The sequence below is a fragment of the Lepidochelys olivacea genome (assembly GCF_965140295.1).
Source record: "Lepidochelys olivacea isolate rLepOli2 genome assembly, chromosome: 2".
NCBI lineage: Eukaryota > Metazoa > Chordata > Testudines > Cheloniidae > Lepidochelys > Lepidochelys olivacea.
Window position 1 is genome coordinate 234,377,209 of NC_140412.1, and position 20,054 is coordinate 234,397,262.

Sequence of the window (20,054 nt, forward strand, 5' to 3'; positions counted from 1 at the left end):
ATTGCATAATGGAAGAACAAATACTAAATCAGACAGATTCAGATTTCCACAGCACTCGAGAAAGTATCAGGTCAAAATATACATCTACTATTTCAGCTTTAAAAATCGTATATAATAATACATTAATAAATAATAATAACAATAATTATTATTATGGACAATTTGAATGCCCTCTCTCCATAGTGTCCATCTACAAGATACTAGTAGAGTTATTCAGCAATTTATTTGTGCAATTCCTAGAAGAAAGAGAGACATACAAAGATCTGGAAGCTGCACATTGATGTAAATAACATGTAATTCATTTCACAGATGATAATGTAAACCATAGGAAGATATATAGCAGAAAAGAGGAGAAAAAATGTATTCCCTGGGGCTGGAAAGTTATTTAAAGTTCAGAGCCAGGGTAAAGTCAGTTTACAGTGTGTGCGTGGAATTTCCTTTGCTGTTCCCTACAAATAAATCAGTGGTGGTATTTACACCGCAAAAAAGGGGGATGGGGGTTAACACCAAAACTGTGTAAAATTAATGGACGTCCATTAGAGTTTTATTATTTTTAGTTAGAAAATGGCTTTGCTCCTACCCTGGTAAAGGAGACACAGAAGACATTGAAAAGCTGAAGGGTGGGGGGGGCTAAATACAAAAGCACTTATGTGTGGTGTCTAGCTCGGCAGAAAGGGTGCCCAGCCTCCAGCAGCAGCAGCAGCTCCTCTCGCTTTCTGGGGCTGGGCTGGAACAGGCAGCCGCCGCCGCCGCCACTCTAGCTGCGGCTCCTCCGGAGCGGCGAGATCAGCTGAGCCTCGGCGTCACGTGGGCTGTGTGTCGAAGGTCACAGCGCTCACAATGGAGCTGTCGGAGTATGTGCAGAGCGGCTTGCAGATCCTAGCCGATTCTGGCTGTTTTTCTCCCAGCGCCTACACGGTTCTGCTCCAGACGGCTTTCCAGAGCCTGCTCAACGCCCAGGCGGACCAGGTAGCTCTAGGTAAGCGCTGCTTCTCGAGTAAATGCCAGGAGAGGAAAGGAGCCCTGCAGTGACTTTCTGGGAGCTGGAGAGAGACAGGAAAATGGATCTATTTTTATCTTCTGCTACATTATTGTGACTTGTGTTTGTAGCTAATTGTAGCTAGAGCCAGACCCCTAGGTCCCTGCACTGTAACGCATACGATGCCACCTGCACCAAGCAAGTCAAACGCCAATGTAATCGCTTGCCCACGTAGTGTTCTTCCCCCATGTTTTGTTATTTCATTGCAGAAATAACTGCATTTCTCGCTCGTGGCCTAAAAGAGATTGCAAGCTCCAGTTGAATGAAAGGAGTGTGGATGTTTTGGACAGCTGGGTAACTATCACTTCTTGTCCTGGCTGGTTATTCGAAACAGCTCTATAGAGAGGTTAAGCCAAGTATATTTGCCAGTGGGAGAGGTTAAAATGAAGATGGCATGGGTCAAATTTGTATGTGGTAGTGGGTCCAGTTTGGTTTTGGCATCTGCTGTCCCAGTCGTTAGTCGATGTCCCTGGTATGTATTTTTAATTCCCAGACCTATTTATTTTCAGTGCAGTTTGGGTCGTACAAATCTGTTGCCTGGTCAGTCATTGCACATGCAAAGTAATCGTGTGTTGACATTTGGCATGCAGCTTGGCACAGCAGTAGGGTGGAACAACAGGGTTTGTTTTAATTATTCAGCTTGTGACTGCAATATAGTCCAAAATGTTTATTTGAAAATGGAAATTACTTTGGGGGTGATTGTAGCTAAAAGTGTAATTGTTGAACAAAATTCTAGTTGGCTTGGGGGAGGGGTTAATCGGTCTTTTGGTGAAATTTAATCTGCAGATAGTTCCGACGTAAAGTGTTATTTGGAGGAGTATTTACACTAAACTCGAGTACTTGAGTGTTTAATTGTGTGACTTATATAGCAATTAAAAGGAAGGCATCCGCCTATTTGTGTCCGTGCGTCCTCCTGGGTCAGGAACAAAAGTTTTGTTTGGTTTGTTTGGTTTTGTTTTCCCTGTGGGATGTTTCTTTCTATGGCAATCCCAGCAAATTCGTGCCCTTAGTTTATCATTTACATTATTCTTAATTGGATCATGGAATTAAATTCCATAAATGAACTGAATAAAATGGGGGTGGGGGATGGCTGGAAGGGCAGATTAGGAGAAAAAGAGCTAATATACTCAGAAAATCTGTGAAACCTTTGTATTTATGTTCTTTTAAATTTTATGATCCGGATTCTGATCTCGGTTATACCGGTGTCAATCCGGAGTAATTCACACCGATGTAATTGAGGTCAGATTCTAATTCCATGTCTCTGGTGATAAGGCTCTGAGAAATGCTTGCGGGTGGGTGATGGGAAGTTAAGGGTTTCCCTGTGATACGTAAGATTTTTAATGGGTTGAGGGAAGAAGCATGTACCCACTTATTACTGAAACTAACGTATTACCAATTATTTTCACAATATGAAAATACCTGTCTTTTGTGCTGTATTTGGTTTAATAAATTGCCTACACATTTAGTTTGCTGCCACCCTCTAAATTATGAAACATTTTACTTTGTTACGTCTTAAAACAGTTCATTTTAAAAAGGAAGACGCCCTTTTAAGTTGTTTTCAGGCTTCAGGAACAAGTATATCATCAGTAATTCATTTATTTTAGATCACCCAGTCTTGAAACATATTGACCCAACAGTATTAAAACATTGCCATGCAGCAGTTGCAACTTGTATACTGGAGGCTGGAAAACACAAAGCCGACAAATCTACTATAAGGTATTTTGAAGCTACCCTATTTTTCTGGTGGCTGTTACTTAAATTATACTGCTAATTTCTATTCAAAGACTAATACACTTCTGTTTTTCTCTCTCTAGCACATATCTAGAAGACTGTAAATTTGATAGAGAGAGAATAGAACAATTTTGCACCGAATATCAGGTTTTAAGCCAATTTTAAACTATATTTCCCTTTTATAATTATTCATTCAGTAGAAGTTGGCAAATACATGTTTTCCTTTTTTCAGAAAAACAAAGATACGTTGGAAATCATATTGGGAAGGTAGGTTATTCTGCCAGCAGAAGTCATTTTTCAGTTAGAGATATTATTTAAACAAGCAAACAAAAACTCAAATATATTATGGGGGGGGGAATTATAATGAGCTATTTAAATTATTAAAGTAACAAAAGCCGTTCAATTGTATTTAATACTTTTGAACACAAATTTAAACAAAATATTAACTTTTCCTTTCCCCATTTAACACTCTCTTCTTTAAATAAAGTTTGTGAACTTTTGAACAGTCATTTGAGAAAATCGTAAAAACTTGTTAGCGTTTGTTGACCAAAAGCCTTGAAAAACTGACCTTTACTTTTAGGGTAGGGTACACATAACCATTGTATCTTTCAGTATAGGCAGATGTCCTCTGCACATAACCGATGTTTCTTGGCGCCTGGAATATCAAATCAAGGTAATCTTACCACATTAGGAAACTTTGATTTGATTTCCTTCTCTGTGGTAATGTCTGATTTTTGTGTGTGTTTTGTTATCACTTTAGACCAACCAACTTCATAAAACTTATCGACCTGCCTATTTGGTGACCTTAAATGTGGAGGTACTGTATATCACTTTTCCCAGCATAAGTAGATAAAAGGCAACTCCAGGCTCAGGACACATTTTAATTAAACAGGTGTTATTCTTTTCCTTCAGAACAGCGACTCAAGATCACACCCTGACGTTAGTTTTAGTTGCACTATGGAACAATTACAGGTATTTTCTTTCCTCATCACTGTTTCTGTATTTGACTGCAACGCTGTGAATTTTGATTGGGTGTCAATCAACTGCAAAGATTGTAAACAGTTCAAAAATATATGGGGTTGGGAGGAATGCCATTTGTAAAAACATATTAAATGCAATATTTTATTGTATCTGTACTTCTGATGTGAAGCTGCCACTGCCAGGTACACGAAGTTATTTACATGGTTTTACTCTTTTGTTGGTAAGGCTTTAGAAACGAATGGAAAACATTTCTTATAAATGTAATGCTAATCTGAAAGGAAATCCATAAATTTTTCTACAACTTTGATCTCCTGTGATACAGAGCAAATATAAAGGAGAAAACGGTATGGTATTTGGATAACCACTGCATGATTGATTAAAATGTATAAACTGAGGAGTTTTAATCGGTGCTAATTGCACCTAAAGAGGAAGTAATGAATTGAAATATACATTGATCTCTGCTTAGCTATTAAGCATGTAATTAAGTAGTTGGAGGGCTGTTATACCGAAAAATATTAGGGAAAAACTGAGAGACTGGGGGATAGGGGGATGCAAAGATATTCCAATTACACATTTTAAACTCAAGTGAAATGTTTCCCAGAAACTTTGTTTTACCTGCAAAGATATATTTTGGTTAGGTTTAGGTTTTGCTGAGTGAATTAAATTTGACATGCTTTGACTGCAGGATTGTGTTGGCATAAAAGTTGACATTAAATATTTTCAAAATATTTGAAATTTGCTTATGGCTATTGTGATAAGTATCTTTTAATGTTAACTGTGAATACACTGCTGGTACAATCTTCATGTTAAAAATACACTTTAATATTTTAGTAAAAGATCCATGTGAAAGGCTATTTTTTGCAAATATATGTGGAACACTTTAAGCATTGAAGCATCGTAAAAGTTATTACTTTAATTGACATTTAAATAATTTGTATCAAATATAAAAGTCCTCTGAGGCAAGTGTTGCTCTTCCCATTTTGAGTATCTAAAAATTAATATGTATTTGTCTCTATTAATAGCCAGTTTGTTGCAAATATATTCTAAAATTAAGTACTCCATCTTTTAGGATTTAGTTGGAAAACTAAAAGATGCAGCAAAAAGCCTAGAAAGAGCATCTCAGATGTGATCGAAGGAAATTGACAATCCACCGGGTTCAAGAGGAAGAAAAGTGCACTGACTCCTAACAGTTTCTTCGTAGGGAACATGACGAATCAATTTTCTTCTTTCTAAAAATATCATGTCGTCACACACTTAAACCTTATTGCTTATGTATCAGCTATTGAATCTGAAAGTCCCTATTCTAGGAAGTGTAACTACTCTTTCTGTGCAGTCAAATGTATGTTTTGTTAAAGTCCTGTTTTCTTATCACAACTACTCTTATGTCAGAGTGCTAGATAATTGATTTGTCTTTAAAATATTCACTTTATTTTACTTTGTGCTTTCTTCTGAAATATTATTTTTCTGATTTTTTCCCACACCTTATAATAAAACGGATTAATTTCTTCTCTCTATTTTTGTGGATGAAAACAAGCTCCGTTTAAAATGACGTTTCCTTGGAGGAACAGTATTATCGTTCAAAAGGCAAAAACTAGTTCAGTGCGATACTGTTAAGGGTCTATCGCTCTCATTGGTTAGATTGTAATGCGGTTGTCCGCCCATTGCTGTATCGTTTCACTCCCAAGTGATGTTGCACCTTGTGTGAGATTAAAATTCACTTAAACTTTACAGTAGGAGGTAAAACTGCCATTCGTTGATCTTGTCCCGGATTTGCTCATTAAAAACTCAGAGCAAGCACCAATCTACCGAGGCAGGCAATGGGTCAAGGTCTGCTCTTGCTGAGAAGTCCATCCTTTGTCATTTGAGTGTGGATGTAGAGATGGAACTGAAATGGGACCTGCGTTGTCTCCACAACCTCTTCACAGACACACCTTCCACCGCATTATCTGGAAGCTTATCCCTCCAGAAATTATACCCTGTGTATGAAATCCGTGTTGATACACAACTCTTCTCCCACTGGTCCTCTTCCTCGCAGCCGCTGGCTTTAATCAACAGGCAAGCGGGGGCGGGGGTGACCGACTTGCTGAAGAGAATAAGCACCTGTTTAAATGCAAAAGCGGGTCTGGCTCCTGCAGTCCTGACTCCGGCAAAACGCTGAGGAGCTCAGGTGAAGACTGCCACTCCTTCCCTAAAGCTCCGGAGCCACGCAGGGGGTTTTATTGCTCTGGAGCGATCCTAGGACGTCACAGGAGGGGAGGTTAAGATGGGACTGGCCTTGCCCGCTCCCCTCCTCCGTCGGTCAATACTCCCTGGTATGATCCCTTCCTACTGGGACCCGGGGGGTGGGGGGAGTTCCTCTATCGCAGCCCCTCTGGCGAGCAAGCCCCCAGTATGGGCGGAGAGCGGAGCTTTAGCCTGGGCAAGTTTACGCTGTGGTGGACCGTGTCCAGCACGAATGGGGCTCCCGTCCACACAGGGGCTGTGTCCAGCGGCGGAACAGGAGATGGGCACAGCCCCAGCAAGCAGCGCCGTGCCTGGGGGAGCCACAGGAGGGGCCGAGGCAGTCGGGGTGGGAGAGGGGAAAGGGAATATCCTCGGGGAGGTAGGAGAGAGCCAGGCGTGCGCGCAGTACGCACTGGGGACAGGGTGCATGTGGCGGGGGCAGGAGGTGTCAGGGCGTGTGGAGGATTCAGTGAGGAGCAGGATGGGTATGCTGGGGGTGGAGGATGCAGGGGGAACAAGGGTATGGATGAAAACGGGGAACGCGGATGTGCAGAAGAGAGCGAGGAAGGGGGAAGAGTTTGGGGGAAAGGCGGGCCCGGGGAGCGGGTGTGGGGGGGCAGGGTGGAATGTGCGTCTGGAAGGGGTAGAGCGTGTGTGCAGAGGGGCAAGGAGGGGGAGATGGGCGGCGTGTAGAGGGGAAGGAAGGTGGAATAGGGGAGAGGAGGCTGGTGGTGGCATGTGGATGTGGAGGAAGCAGGACGCAGGACGCAGGCGGTGTGTGGATAGCAGCGTGGAAAGGCAGCCGTGGGACTGTTTGCAGATGGAAGAGGGTCAGGAGCACGATGTGTAGCGTGGGGGCAGGAAATTGTGTGTGTGCACCGAGGGGGGCAAGGGCTATGTGTCGAGGGATGAGGGGGATGCGTGTGCTCAGTGGGGGGAATGCCGGGCCGTCGCCCGGAGTGGGGGCAAGGACCGGAGGAGATGCGTGGAGTGGAGGGGGGAAGAATGGGCACCGTGTGAGTGTGCGGGGTAGTGGGGAGAGCCCGCGTGGTGAGCGCGGCGGTGGGATTGAAGGGTGTGCGTGTAGGGGTGGGCAGAGCGTGGGGAAGAGGCAGCTCTGGGTGTGTACAGCCCATAGCCGTGCGGAGATGGGGCGCGAAAGGTGGGCAGAGGAGGAGGCAGCCGGTGTGTGTAGATGTGGGGAGAGGGAGAGGACGGAGGCGGTGTGTGTCGAGAGGAGGGATGGACCGTGAGTGCAGAGCGGGTAGCGTGTGTGAATGGAAGGAGGGGTAGCGGTGCTCGCAATGTTTGCAGCCAGCGAGAGAGAAGAATAGGGATCGAAGGGGTGTGGAGGGAGAGGAGGAAAAGGCAAAGCGTGTAGTGCGGAGAAGTGGGGAATGTGTGTCGAGGGGGGCCGGAGGGGGCCGGGGCAGCGTGTGTGCAGCGGGGAAAAGGAGGAATAGGCAGGGTCTGTGTGTGTGCAGGGTAGGGGGAGGAGGAGGAACAGGCAGAGTGTGTGTGGAGTGGAAGGGGGAGGGGGCGATGTGCGAGGAGGGGGAGGAGGCGGCTGAGTTGTGGGATTGGGTCATGGGGAGGCTGACGGGCTCCGACTACACCGACACTAATTCCCAGGCCACCCTTAAGGAATGAGGAGCCCCACGTGATGCTGGCGGGGCGGGCGAACTCTGAGCCATTTTGGGGACGGTGTCAGTTTCCACTGTGTGCCTTCAGCGTTGCATTTTTTCCCTCCTCCGCCCTCCCGTCCCTGTTTCCCCACCAACAACTATGAAATAATAATAATAAAAAGGAGACCAAGAGGCAGAGCAGGGGGCCGAGGGGGAGACAATGGGCTGGTGGAGACAGAACCCATCCGGATTAGAAAGATTTTAAACTCCCAGCTCCTCAGCCACCCAAAAACCAGACTCAGAGAGAGAGCGAGAGACAGAGGGAGTGAGAAGGGTCGGTGGAGGAGAGGAGAAAACCCGGTTGTTTTGTAACTAACATGAGCTGAGAGCAGCAGCAGCAGCAGCAGCAGCAATAAGCTTATTGCAATTGACAGCGTCTGCAGTTCATTTCAAGATGGCCGCTTGGCTCACATTCATTTTCTGCTGAACGACTTTTAACTTTCATTGTCTTTTTTGGCCGCTCCGATCGTCACCCACCGGCTCCTTTTTCCGGGTATGTATAAAGCGAGGTGTCTCCTTGCCAAGGACGGGGGGTGGTGGGGGCTTGGCGGCGGGTTTAGGCCGGTTTGGGGGCTGCAAAGGGGAGCCTAGGTGTCCCCCAAGCTCTCCGTATGCGAAAAGCGCTGACAGGCTGCTCCAACCACACACACACACACACACACACACACAGACTCACACAGCAGAAGCAGCAGCAGCCTGTGCACTCACTTTCGTTACGCACCCACATTTGCAAATTTTAGTTCCTTTCTTTCCCCAGCTGCCCCCTAAAACGTTTCTGTGCACATGGCCCCCTAAGAGAATATTTATATTTTCCGTCCCTGTTTCCAGCCCGGCCTCAGCGCCCTTTGTTTAAAGGCAGATTTTGATTAAACGGGGACGGTTCATGAAATCTGGAGCTGCCTAGGTCAAGTGATTTCAGTCCTCTCCGAAAGAAATATGCTGGGAGGGGGTTAAAATGTGAGATACTGCACCCATTTTATAGAGATAGGGTCACTGGGGGGTAGTGATCCCGCTGGGGGGGTTGTTAGACCGGGGGGGACCGGAAAGAAAATTTTATTAACTTAAGTTGGACAAACACTTCTGTGAAATTTGATGGCTTGTAAGATGGCGGTTCCCAGTTGTTTCCAATGCCTCCGTTTGCATTTGTGCTCAAAATGCTAAAGTTTCTGGGCTTGTACCTGTTGAGGGGGGGAGAGGGGAGACCAAAGTTGAAAAATAACTTTTGGTGAAGCAATCACTTTGACTGTGATCCTTGAAAAGTGGGTGTGCAGATTTACCATAGCGAAGATGGAGTAGCTGCAGGACATAGTGGTATTTTTGAATACTTTCTTTTCTTTAACTGGTATTTTCATTCTAAGCCCGGGAAGGGTAAATTAACATGAACTTCTTGGTAAAGTCTTTAAAGTGCCGTGGATTTACTCCTCGTGCTGTTTATGGGTGGCACTAGAAAGTTGATTGTATATGTTTATGTAATTGTGTGTGGCCTTGACAATACACAACTTGGAGCTTTCCTAGCTATTTACTGTTAATATTAGGAAGTAAACAGGAAAGGAGAAGCAAAAAAAAATAAATTTATATAAAAGGAAAAAAATTTCCAGAATCTAGAAACTAAGCGTCATACCCCGCTCTCCACAAAGTTTAGGGAAATGTAGACCTATATACCCAACGCCAAGTATAGCATTCAATAGTTTTCTGCGTAGTTTATAGTAGCCAGTGTTACTTTATTTTATAGGACTCTTAAAGACTAGAGAGATTCTGGAAATGTAATCCAGTAAAATTGCTTAGAGGGGCTATTTACAATACATCCCGTAAACTAAGACAGACTTTTGTTGCAATTTACCAGAGATGCAAACTATTGATCTATGCCAGATCATGGCGATACCTACAAATTCACATGTTAGTTTATTTAGGTAGACTGATTGGGTACTTCAACTAGTTAAATTTATGAGCCTGATTTTAAGGGCTGAGGGATTTTTATCCTCTTGCCATTCTTCAGTTCTTTCTTTATGCTGTGCCAAGACGTTCTTTGGGGAAATACTATCCTTACAATTCCTTTAAAACATATGTGGACATTCTTTAGTGAAGGGACAAGAATAGTATTCATAGTAAAAGTGGCTCTTATTCCTAAAGATAATAAGGCTTTAGATGACAGGCTTGTTATTACTGAACAGCCAGTTCTTCGAGCGGATATAGGTGCAAAGTAGGCAAAACCGTCAGAATGAAGTTTTAGGTAGACGTTTGTTATACACCTGGAAAACCGAATTAGAAAGTTTATTGCACTCGGATTTTTTTCATAGTCTATCTGATTATAACCACAAGAACGTGCTTCTGTTTTTCTTCAGTTTGACATAACCCATGAAAGGCCTCTAAACAGTCAGTTGGCTGTCACTGTTTACCGCTAGTAAGTTTTACCATCATGTATTGTTACATTTAGTTGGGGGTTTTTTTGGTTGTGTGTGTAACTATATATATATTCATGTTAAGGGACAGTTTGTGTTGGCTGTGGTGAGTCTCAGGGATTCTTAACGTTAATACCAGTAGAAAAACCTGAAAGGATTTTCCTCTAACCAAAATATGATGGTCAGGTTTTGCTGTAGTAAAATATGTGTGTATGTATAATGGACACACACATCTACAGCAGTGTATGTGTACCAGGTGGCTTGTAGTGAGTATTTGGGTGTTTGATTCAGTTTGCTGCATAAGATCACAGATTTCAAAGACAGCTCATAGTATGCGATTAGCAGAAAAAGAGCTAACTTTAGGCAATAAATAATACCCTGTAGGGGATGCTACGACTAAACAAGGTTCACGGTTGAATTAAATTCTCCATTTAGGAAGAGGCTACGCTTGTGTGAAATAAAAATATGTGTTTTGAAGGACTGCCCTGATATATCAGGGCTTGGGAAGAATTCTAAACTAACTGTCATATGTGACCTCTGTCACGGTTTATTTTGCAATATAGATGTGTATGATTTACACGGTGTTGGGTTTAACAAATAAAACATAGATCAGTGAAAGCAGCCTATTCATATTTGAGCAATGTAAGAAACCCCAGGTCAATAGCATTGCAGTAATATACTTCAGAGACTGAAGTGAAGCCGCCTTGCATTTATCCTCTCGTACAAAAACATGCTGTCCATATCAATAAAAAAGAGTGGCAGGTTGGAGAATCAGAATACAGTGACATTTGTGTCTTGACTCCCTGCGCTGTGCCACGCTCAGCCTTGGGGATATCACCTCCCCCGAGCCCTTTGCCCATTGCTCGCAGTCATTTCATACTGGAGAGTTTGTCTACTGTACCCTGCTCATTCAGCGAGCCTCATGCAGCAGCAAGGGAAGTTGTCTTGCTCAGGTCTCTCGTGGGCTCTGTGGACGCTTTCTCAGAAATGTTGTACCCCTCACCTGGCCAGATTGGCTGACGCTCACAGCGTTTCGGAACCTGGTTGCTATCGCTGGGTTTCACTGCCCGGTATCAAAGCTTGCGAGGATCTGAAGAGAATCTCAAGCACTGTCAAAGAGAGTTTCAGAAATTCAGATATTTCAGTCGAGGGTAGCTTCTAGACTGTGTCCCAGGAGGGGGTGAGATCCGGAAACTTGGTCCGTGGAGTGGGAGCAGTGAAATGGGGAGGTGACTGGCATGCATTTGAGCAGCATTGTTATGTCACACTGCTCAGGTTGTAGTTGATAGCAAATCATTTACTGTACAATCGGCGCAGCTGGTGGTTGTTGTTTTTTTCTCCTTGGAGTTTCCTCTTTTCCCTCTTATTCTTTCCTATGTATGATTTTTGTTCGTGCCGTTGCAGCCGTTGGGGGTTTGTAGGCTGCGGGCTGGGAACATGACATTTGTTTTTCACTCATGTCGCTGCCCAGCGTTGACAAGGTGTTGATTTAGCTTTAGGAATGGTCTGGTCACGTGGTCCTTTGCATATTGTCATTCCCTCACTGTTTAAAGTAGCTTTTATTGCTCAAAAGGTGACTGGTTCACACAGTCTGAGATTTGCACACCGGCTTCCTCCCAAACGGACACCTCATCCCCTTATTGCAAATCTCTTTTCACCTTAGCAAAACTTTGCACCGTTCCCGTCCGAGCCGCGGGAGAATTTCGTTTTAGACCCCAAAAAGCGTTAAAACGAGACCCAGTTAAATAAACATCTCGGTAATGCGATCGCAGGGAGCTGAGGCGAAGTCTACAGCTGGCGAGCTCGGGGGATCTGCCTGGGAACGCGGTTCGCCTGGGCTGGGAGAGGGAGGGGAAGAGGAACGATCTCAGACGAGCTCCTTGCACCGAGTCGACGTGGATAGAGGCCCCTGAGAGGATCCGAAATGGCCGAGACTCGGGAGGAGCCTCTTGCATTTGCCTCCACTAGTCTAAGACCCCAACACCGGCTCGGCGCAGCTCTCTGGCCGCCGGAGACCCCTCCCACCACCAGCTCCGCTTTCAGCCCCAATCCCCACCCCCATCCTTCCCTCCCAAATCCGGCTCCGCTCCCTTTGCACCCTGCGGGATCTTGCGGCCGCTCTGCTGAGCCCGGCCCCCCCAGCCCCCTCCGCGCCGGACACCACCTCCCCCAGCCTCCCCAGAGCCGCTTCCCCCAGCTGCACCCCAGCCCCTGCCTAGGTTCCTCCAGGCCCAGGCTCTGCCCGGCGCCGCTTCGCAGACACCCGCAGCCTGCCCGGGCCGCGCCCCCTCCCCGGCCCGGCTTCCCCCGGCCCGCATCCTCTCCCCCGCTCCCCCCCGCCTGGCTCTCGTGTGTTCCCAGCGGTGGCAGGATGCCAAGTGTAAGTGTAAGTTGCTATAGCAACCCCCTCGGATAGCTGAGCAGTCCCGAGCCTGCACCGAGCGCGGCGCGAGGGGGGAGCGGCCGCCGCCCGGACCCCAGCCCCGGCCGGGTGGGCAGCGGGCAGCTCCGGGGGCTGGCCGGAGCAGCTCCGAGGTGCGTGTCCCCCATCCCCACCCCCTGCTCTCCGGAAATGCCAGGGCGGGCGCGGCGGGAGGCGCCGGTTCCCCTTTGTGTGACTCCCCGGCAGCCCAGTGCCCGGCCCGCCCCACGGAGAGGGGACCCGGCTCCCTCCGCACCCCGGGCTGCGAGCCCCAGCCTCGCCGAGGGGAATCTGGGCCAGCGAGTGACCGCCGCACCCGCGCGGGAGCGGGTAGGTGCTGTGCAGCAGGCTCGCCCTCCCGGAGCTGGCAGAGGGCTTGGACCCCGGTCCTCAACAACGCGGGGCTGCAGGCTCCCTGGGCTGTGTCACCCGGGCATCGCGCCCGCCCGCAATTCCCTGTCTGGCCACTTCTCCCCGTTCAGCCTCCTTCCATATTTCCCTGCGTTTTGGGGATGCAACTTCAGCGTGGGTGGGGAAACGCGGGATCTCTGTCCCTGGGACACTGAGCTCGTCCCCTAGTCAATGGTCCTCTGTGTGTGTCTTTCAGAGCCGCCTTTTCTTAAGCAAAAATGCACCGAACAACCAGAATCAAAATAACCGAGCTAAACCCCCATCTCATGTGTGTGCTCTGTGGCGGGTACTTCATTGATGCAACAACCATCATCGAGTGTCTACACTCCTGTAAGTACAGTAAGGCTCTTCGCATTGTCCCTGTGCTGCTTCGCACCTTTCCCGTGCCACCGGAAAAGCGGAGCTATTAGCTAGAACATCCAATATGCAGATTTGTGCGAAAGATGATTTGTTCACATTTCATTTGACAAAACCCTTAGTCTTTGTTAGCGTAGTGTGTATATAGCGTCTCAGTTTCACGTTAATTGGGGCTAATTAGAGAACTAGTTTAGCTTAAGCAGCGCATTTCTAACAGTGGACCATTTATTAGCTTGCGTAGTGTAAAAATCGCACCTCTGTCCATATTTGAGTATTGCCTAATACTATTACTAAAAGTCTTACGTGTTTTTACTTATAGTCTGTAAGACGTGTATCGTACGTTACTTGGAGACAAGCAAATATTGTCCTATATGTGATGTCCAAGTTCACAAAACCAGACCGCTTTTGAATATAAGGTAGGAGAAAAGTGTAATTTTACTTTATAAAAGGGGTCTAGCGGTGAATATTTTGATGTTCTCTCTTCATCTACAATTTAAATCTGAGAGGAGTTGTCAATTTACATGCTAACGTTTGCCTATGTTCTGTCTTTGGAGTCTTGTCACGGATTGATTGAAATCGAAGACTTGACTGGATGCGAGACAGAAATTTTTTGTATTTTTTGGAATACACTAACCAGTTGAACAATGTCCTTTCCCCTCTCCTTATTTATCACAATCCCATATTTTGTATCTCCATGTTCCATTTCACACAGACATCCTGAAGTGCAACCTCTTAACTGCTCTTTAGAAACATCAGAAATATTTATGAAACTTAAAAGAAAAAGTTAAACTTTAAAAAAAATCCTCATTCTTTAGTATTATCCTTCATTGCTCCTTTGTGATATTTATCTCCTCATTTTGGTTGGTGGTTACACGTTTTTAAAGGCCTTCATTTAGACTGAGTGAACACTAGGAGACAGATTGCTAGTGGACTGAAAATATTTTCAGTCGGATAAATTGTAAAAGAGTTAACATTTATTTAATAACGTCAATTTGTTTGTAAAGTCTTGTGGGTTAATTTTAATATAGCTGAGCATTTTATTTTTGTAGACGATCCCTTATTGCCACGGAATTGGTTGTAAATGAAGAATTGTAACTTTTATTCAAGTATTGCTGCATTTGCTTATTTGTATCTTGGGGTTGTTGTTTTTTAGGTCAGATAAAACTCTCCAAGATATTGTGTACAAACTAGTACCAGGCCTTTTCAAAAGTAAGTAGTTAAATCAAACAACAATACATAACTAATATGCTGCTTTTTTACCTATAGTACAGAGTAAATTAAGTGAAATATATATATGCTTTTCCATCCAGATGAAATGAAAAGAAGAAGAGATTTTTATGCAGCTCATCCATCAGCTGATGGTAAAACTTTCTAGTTTATTAAACCTTTAGTAAACTTGACCTTATACTTAAGCTAAAACATCTTAACTATTTCCTCTTTCATTTACAAATTATTTAACCATAAATACATTTAAGACACCCTAGATTCAGCTTTTTGATTAAAGATATAATACTGGCTACTTAAATACTAATAGATTATCTTAGTATTGAGGTTTCCCCTATTACTGAGAATTGCCGTTCTGTCCGATTTTAATTTAAAAATATAAACTGTTGTGGAAATTTCCGTGCAGCTGCCAATGGCTCTAATGAAGACAGGGGAGAAGTTGCAGACGAAGACAAAAGAATTATAACAGATGACGAGATAATAAGCTTATCCATTGAATTCTTTGACCAGAATAGGCAAGTTCTATGGGAAATATTTTAAGTTTATCAATATTAACAGCTCTATCTATTATTTGTTGTAATTGTTTCATTGTTTTCCCCAGATTGGAACGGAAAGGGAATAAAGAGAGAGAGAAATCAAAGGATGAGGTAAATAATCTAGCTTTACTAGAGACAAAAGCCTAGACAGAAAAATAATAATTAATTTTTGGACAGTTTGGTGGGTGAGCTAAAATAATTACATCTATCTGCCAGAAGAAACAAACCCCCATTAAAAAGATATTAAACAGAGGTTTGCAACCTCTTACAGCTATAGTTGGAAAGAAATTACTTTGGTAGACAAAATAGAAGATGTGTTAATACTTTTTAAACGGAAATGGAAGTAGTTTACTTTTATTTTTTAAATGCCATTTATTAGAATTTGAATTTTTAAAATATAATCACTTTAAAAAATATCATTAGTAGAGATGTTTCATTTGTTTTAGCACCCTTACATATACAATTACTTATATAGTATTTGATTTTGCTCTGCAATTTTTTTTTTTTTTTTTTTTAGTATTTCGTGCCTATTTCCAATTTTCTTCATAAGGAATTCTCAATAGAAATCTTAAAACTGTAGTTGGTCATTTTATAAAGTTTGTGTGCTTTTATTCAATTATACTGTGTCATTCTAAATTTGCTGTTTGGTCTCAGTACATGGACTGACTTTTTCCAATTATACTGTTAGGTGAATGACAAAAGATATTTACGATGCCCAGCAGCAATGACAGTGATGCATCTAAGGAAGTTTCTCCGAAGTAAAATGGACATACCTAATACTTTTCAGGTACCTGGATATTTTTATTTATTTATTTACTTACTTACTTATTAATTTTGAACAGTCCTTTTATTCTAAACCTTCCAGAGCTGGTTAGCTGTATTGTTGTTTGTTTGTTTGTTTGTTTTATTTTAAAGTGGTTTTCTGATTAGCTGTTTAACTCAGAAAAAATAAGAAGAACTAGCCATATTTCAAATGTATAATGTAATATTTTTATGAGTAAGGAAATACTTTTAAATCCCACAGAAGCATTTGTGTTTATGCTATAATTCTTTCAATTTTATTTCTGCCCTCTAAATACCGAGGACATTATTCTGCATAAGTTTTTTTAAAAAATGAAATACTCTTTTCATATATGCCAGATAAATAGTATGTATCAAAAGTTCTCCTCTGCCACGCAGTTTTGGAGTAAAAGGTTTTGAAGTCCCTTTGATAATATTGCTTTAAGACCACTTTTCCCTGGAAGAAAAATATATTCTGCTTTAAGTTATTTTATTCTGATACTTATTAACTGAAGGGTTAATGTCTTAAAAATAGATCGATGTGATGTATGAAGAGGAACCTTTGAAGGACTACTATACACTAATGGATATTGCCTATATTTACACTTGGAGAAGGGTAAATACCTGCCGTTCCTCTTCTCACGCTGTAATCTTTCCTGGTGCAGAGAGTGTGCTTATAGTGCCTTCTCTTTGTTTTGCAGAATGGACCTCTTCCTCTGAAGTATCGAGTTCGACCGACTTGCAAAAGAATGAAGATCAGCCACCAGAGAGAAGGCTTAAATAATAGCGGAGAATTAGAGAGTGACTCTGGGAGTGACAAGGCAAGCAGCCCAGCAGGAGGCATCCCCTCTACCTCTTCTTGTTTGCCCAGCCCCAGCACGCCAGTGCAGTCTCCCCATCCTCAGTTTCCTCATATCTCTAGTACTATGAATGGAACCAGCAGCAGCCCCACCAGTAACCACCAACCCTCCTTTACCAACAGAGCGCGGAAAACATCAATAAATGGCTCTTCAGCAACTTCATCGGGCTGACACCTCAATGAGACTGCCGAAAGCCCTGATTTATATAGATCTCTTCATGCCATTACAGCTTTATAGATGCTAATACGTGTGACTATCCTCCAAATCGCTTTCTTTTGTAGTGACACCGAACTTGGCTATGAAAGATGGACTAGGTGACTGTTTATATGGACGTTCATCACAACGAAAGATTGTTCTGTAAAGAATTATTTTCAAGGGACTGGGAAGCAAACAGACGTGTACCATGATGTGTTAGGAAAGAGTTGGAGTGATTGCTGTCCCCATCATTTAGACGTGGGAACCTCCGGAAGTGGATCTAAACCTTGGGATGTAGTTTGTTAATCCAGACTAACTCCTACATTACATTCTCTTCAATTGTTATTGTTATTATGCTGTTTTGTGAACCTGTAGAAAGCAACTGCTTTTTCATCTTGAAATTCAACAAAACGGAAAGAATATGCATAGAATAATGCATATATGTAGCCATGTCACTGTGAATAACTATTTCTTGCATATTAGCCATTTTGATTCTTATGTTGCATCCTTACTTTTCTGTTGCTGCGCAGAACCGATCAAAATGAAAGTAAACTTCAGTTTTACAGTTTGTATGCCTAAAAGCGGGTATTACCGTTTTATTTACTGACTTTGTTTAAATGATTCGCTTTTATAAGAATCAGATGGCATTATGCTTGTTGTACAATGCCATATTGGTATATGACATAACAGGAAACAGTATTGTATGATATATTTATAAATACTATAAAGAAAATATTGTGTTTCATGCACTCATGATATGGTTGTTAAATTTCCAAACTGGTTCGACCCTTGCAGATGCCACCTGTTTGAATTTTGCTGATATTGCAGAGAACACTTAGTGTGTGTGTGAAAGCTTCATTTGAGAGCTACCACAAATCTCTGTTAACCTGAAAGCAATTGGCAATCTTAATAGGATTTTATGGGCTTTATCTTGTTTCAAGTGATATATTTTTACTTTTACCCAAGGATACTAATAGTTTAAATGGTGCAGTGAAGAAAAATTAAGGAACATGGAAGTGGTTTACCTGTTTGGTTAGTTTTATTATTTGGTGTGATGGGATTGTGTTTTTTAAAAGCACATGAAATCATTATAGAAGCCATAAAATATGTGGTATAAATTTTAAGGAACCAGCAAGTTGCTGGATGAAGGCATTTTATCTAAATTTGTTTTAATATATATATGTATATGGTACAGTACTAACTTCATTAACATTTAACAGGTACTTTAATATTTCCAATAAACTGTGGAGAACGCCTCCTCTTTAATGTTCTGCCAATAGGAGCATTTTATCAGAGGCTTCCAAAGGTATTATTTTTGAACTAGAAGGAACACTTTCAACTTAAAATATGAATAGCCCGGAACACTTTTCAGTTTGTGCTTTGCTTTGGTCGAACTTCGTGTGTGTTCATCACCCATCATTTATACATTTGTGAGGGTGTTTATTCTATATGGATATTGTTTCATGTTTGTACGGGAAAATTGTAGTTAAACATTTCATTGTCTCCAGTCTGCAACAGAAGCACAATTCTATTGCTTTGTCTTGCTTATAGTCATTAAATCATTACTTTTGCATATAAATTGCTGTTACTTGTCCTGCTTGTTTTTATAGATCAGGTGACTGCAAATCCTCCCCTGGGATTATTGATGTATAATGTCTTGTTAAACGAGATTTGATATTTTTTTCCTGTAGTAAACATGTACAGTTCCATTTGAGCAGTTAAAGCGTCCAGTTTTATATACAGGAATATCTTTCATTTATAGTTGATCAAAGAAATAAACAAATAAAAGGGATACTTCATTGAAGAAATAGCAAATGAGCTTTGTTAATCATGTGATATCGAAGGACAAATAGAGTGCTGTTACTGAAATACTCTGTGCGTGTATGACAGGTTTCGGTAAATAGAACAGGTCACCATAGAGTGAAAATAACACAATTGTCTAAACAGTGCTGATGTATTTATTTCAGATGCATGCATAGTGAACAAGCAGTGTTCTTTATTTCACCTGAGTAGTTCTTGGGACTAAGTGGTTAATTCTCAAATGTTGACAAAGGAGATTTATTTTGCTTCATATCCGTCCTACTCACACTTTAGGAATGGTGGGGCGAGGGGGAGTAGAGATTGTGTCTCTCCAGCTCTGTATTACTTTTTTAAAAACTTCAATGGAACAAAATATTTTTTAAAAGTAAAGAGAGTTCAATCGCACAGAGAATTGTCTTGGCCTGGTTTCCTATCCTATATAAAATATGACTTTATTCACAACAAAGGCCGACATTGAACCCAAAACACTGGATTGCACATAAATCAAACTAAGCTTCTTTATTTTGGAACCAGTTCAATAAGGACAAATGTTGCAATAAAAATGAGTTAATATTGGTATATACAACCTTTCCGTGAAGAATAAGTGCAACGAAATGTGAGTTGGATAGTTCCCTTCAGAACTTACACAATTTCTAGGGTACACAGGACTTCACTTCATCCAGTCCTTCTAAAAATGATAAGCACCTCTAACGATCTAACGGAGCTGTAGTACGTCTGTTCCTCCCTAGAAAATGTTTTGCTACGTGCTGTTTTGTTGTTGTGATGCACATATATTGTTAAATTTATTTGGAAAAAATCCAAGATAGCATCTTGATGTTTACATCAAAGCAGTTCAATCATTCTCCTGGTGTCACAGGATTGTCTTAGCAAGTAAAATGCACTGTTGTCAGCAGAAGTATGGGTAAGTCTTTAAGTGATTCTTTATAGCCGTGAAGATTAAATGGACATTGAGTGTGATAATTCAAGAAACTCCTCATACTCGGGGCCATTTTAAAGATTATTTTTACCGGGAAAATAAGCCAAAGTGTGCGATGTCCAATTGCATTTGCTGTAAAAAGATGTTAATCAAATGTATCCTATACATGGATAAAGTTTAAGGCATAGGAACGCTACGTTTTTTCATTGCTCGTTGCTCCAAAATTCAGTTCCGGTTCAGCTGCTAATTGCTCCACGCATAACTTGTGTCCACCCAGAGTGGGGCATGCGAATTTAATGGTCCACTCGATCCACTCTTTTGAAAAGTATTTAAGAACTTTTTTCCCACAAGCAGAATTGTGTCCCCTGAGTTACGAAGCATTGCTTAAAACAACCCATTTCATTGTCTTTCAATAGGCCAGTATCAGCGTGTAGCTATTGCAGTTCCAAGGTGAACTCCAAGGAGCCTTTAGCC

The 20,054-nt window shown here is 42.5% G+C and overlaps 1 protein-coding gene across 1 annotated transcript; it reads left to right on the forward strand.

Annotated features, from left to right (window-relative positions):
* Positions 1 to 765: 765 nt before the first annotated feature.
* Positions 766 to 19,006, forward strand: LOC311516792 (polycomb complex protein BMI-1). Its single transcript, XM_084621130.1, has 18 exons — positions 766 to 979; positions 2,644 to 2,755; positions 2,854 to 2,917; positions 3,003 to 3,037; positions 3,383 to 3,443; positions 3,531 to 3,587; positions 3,683 to 3,742; positions 4,821 to 4,876; positions 9,740 to 9,852; positions 13,105 to 13,221; positions 13,568 to 13,664; positions 14,402 to 14,457; positions 14,559 to 14,609; positions 14,879 to 14,987; positions 15,074 to 15,119; positions 15,697 to 15,795; positions 16,324 to 16,404; positions 16,490 to 19,006. The coding sequence occupies exons 1-18, from the start codon at positions 841 to 843 to the stop codon at positions 16,817 to 16,819; spliced, it is 1,683 nt and encodes a 560-aa protein (XP_084477256.1). The 5' UTR covers positions 766 to 840; the 3' UTR covers positions 16,820 to 19,006.
* Positions 19,007 to 20,054: the final 1,048 nt, after the last annotated feature.

Coding starts and splice junctions, on each gene's coding strand:
- LOC311516792 (XM_084621130.1), top strand. CDS start 841: ATGGAGCTGTCGGAGTATGTGCAGAGCGGCTTGCAGATCCTAGCCGAT. Junction 980..2,643: donor GGCGGACCAGGTAGCTCTAG/GTAAGCGCTGCT, acceptor CATTTATTTTAG/ATCACCCAGTCTTGAAACAT. Junction 13,222..13,567: donor CATCGAGTGTCTACACTCCT/GTAAGTACAGTA, acceptor TTTTACTTATAG/TCTGTAAGACGTGTATCGTA.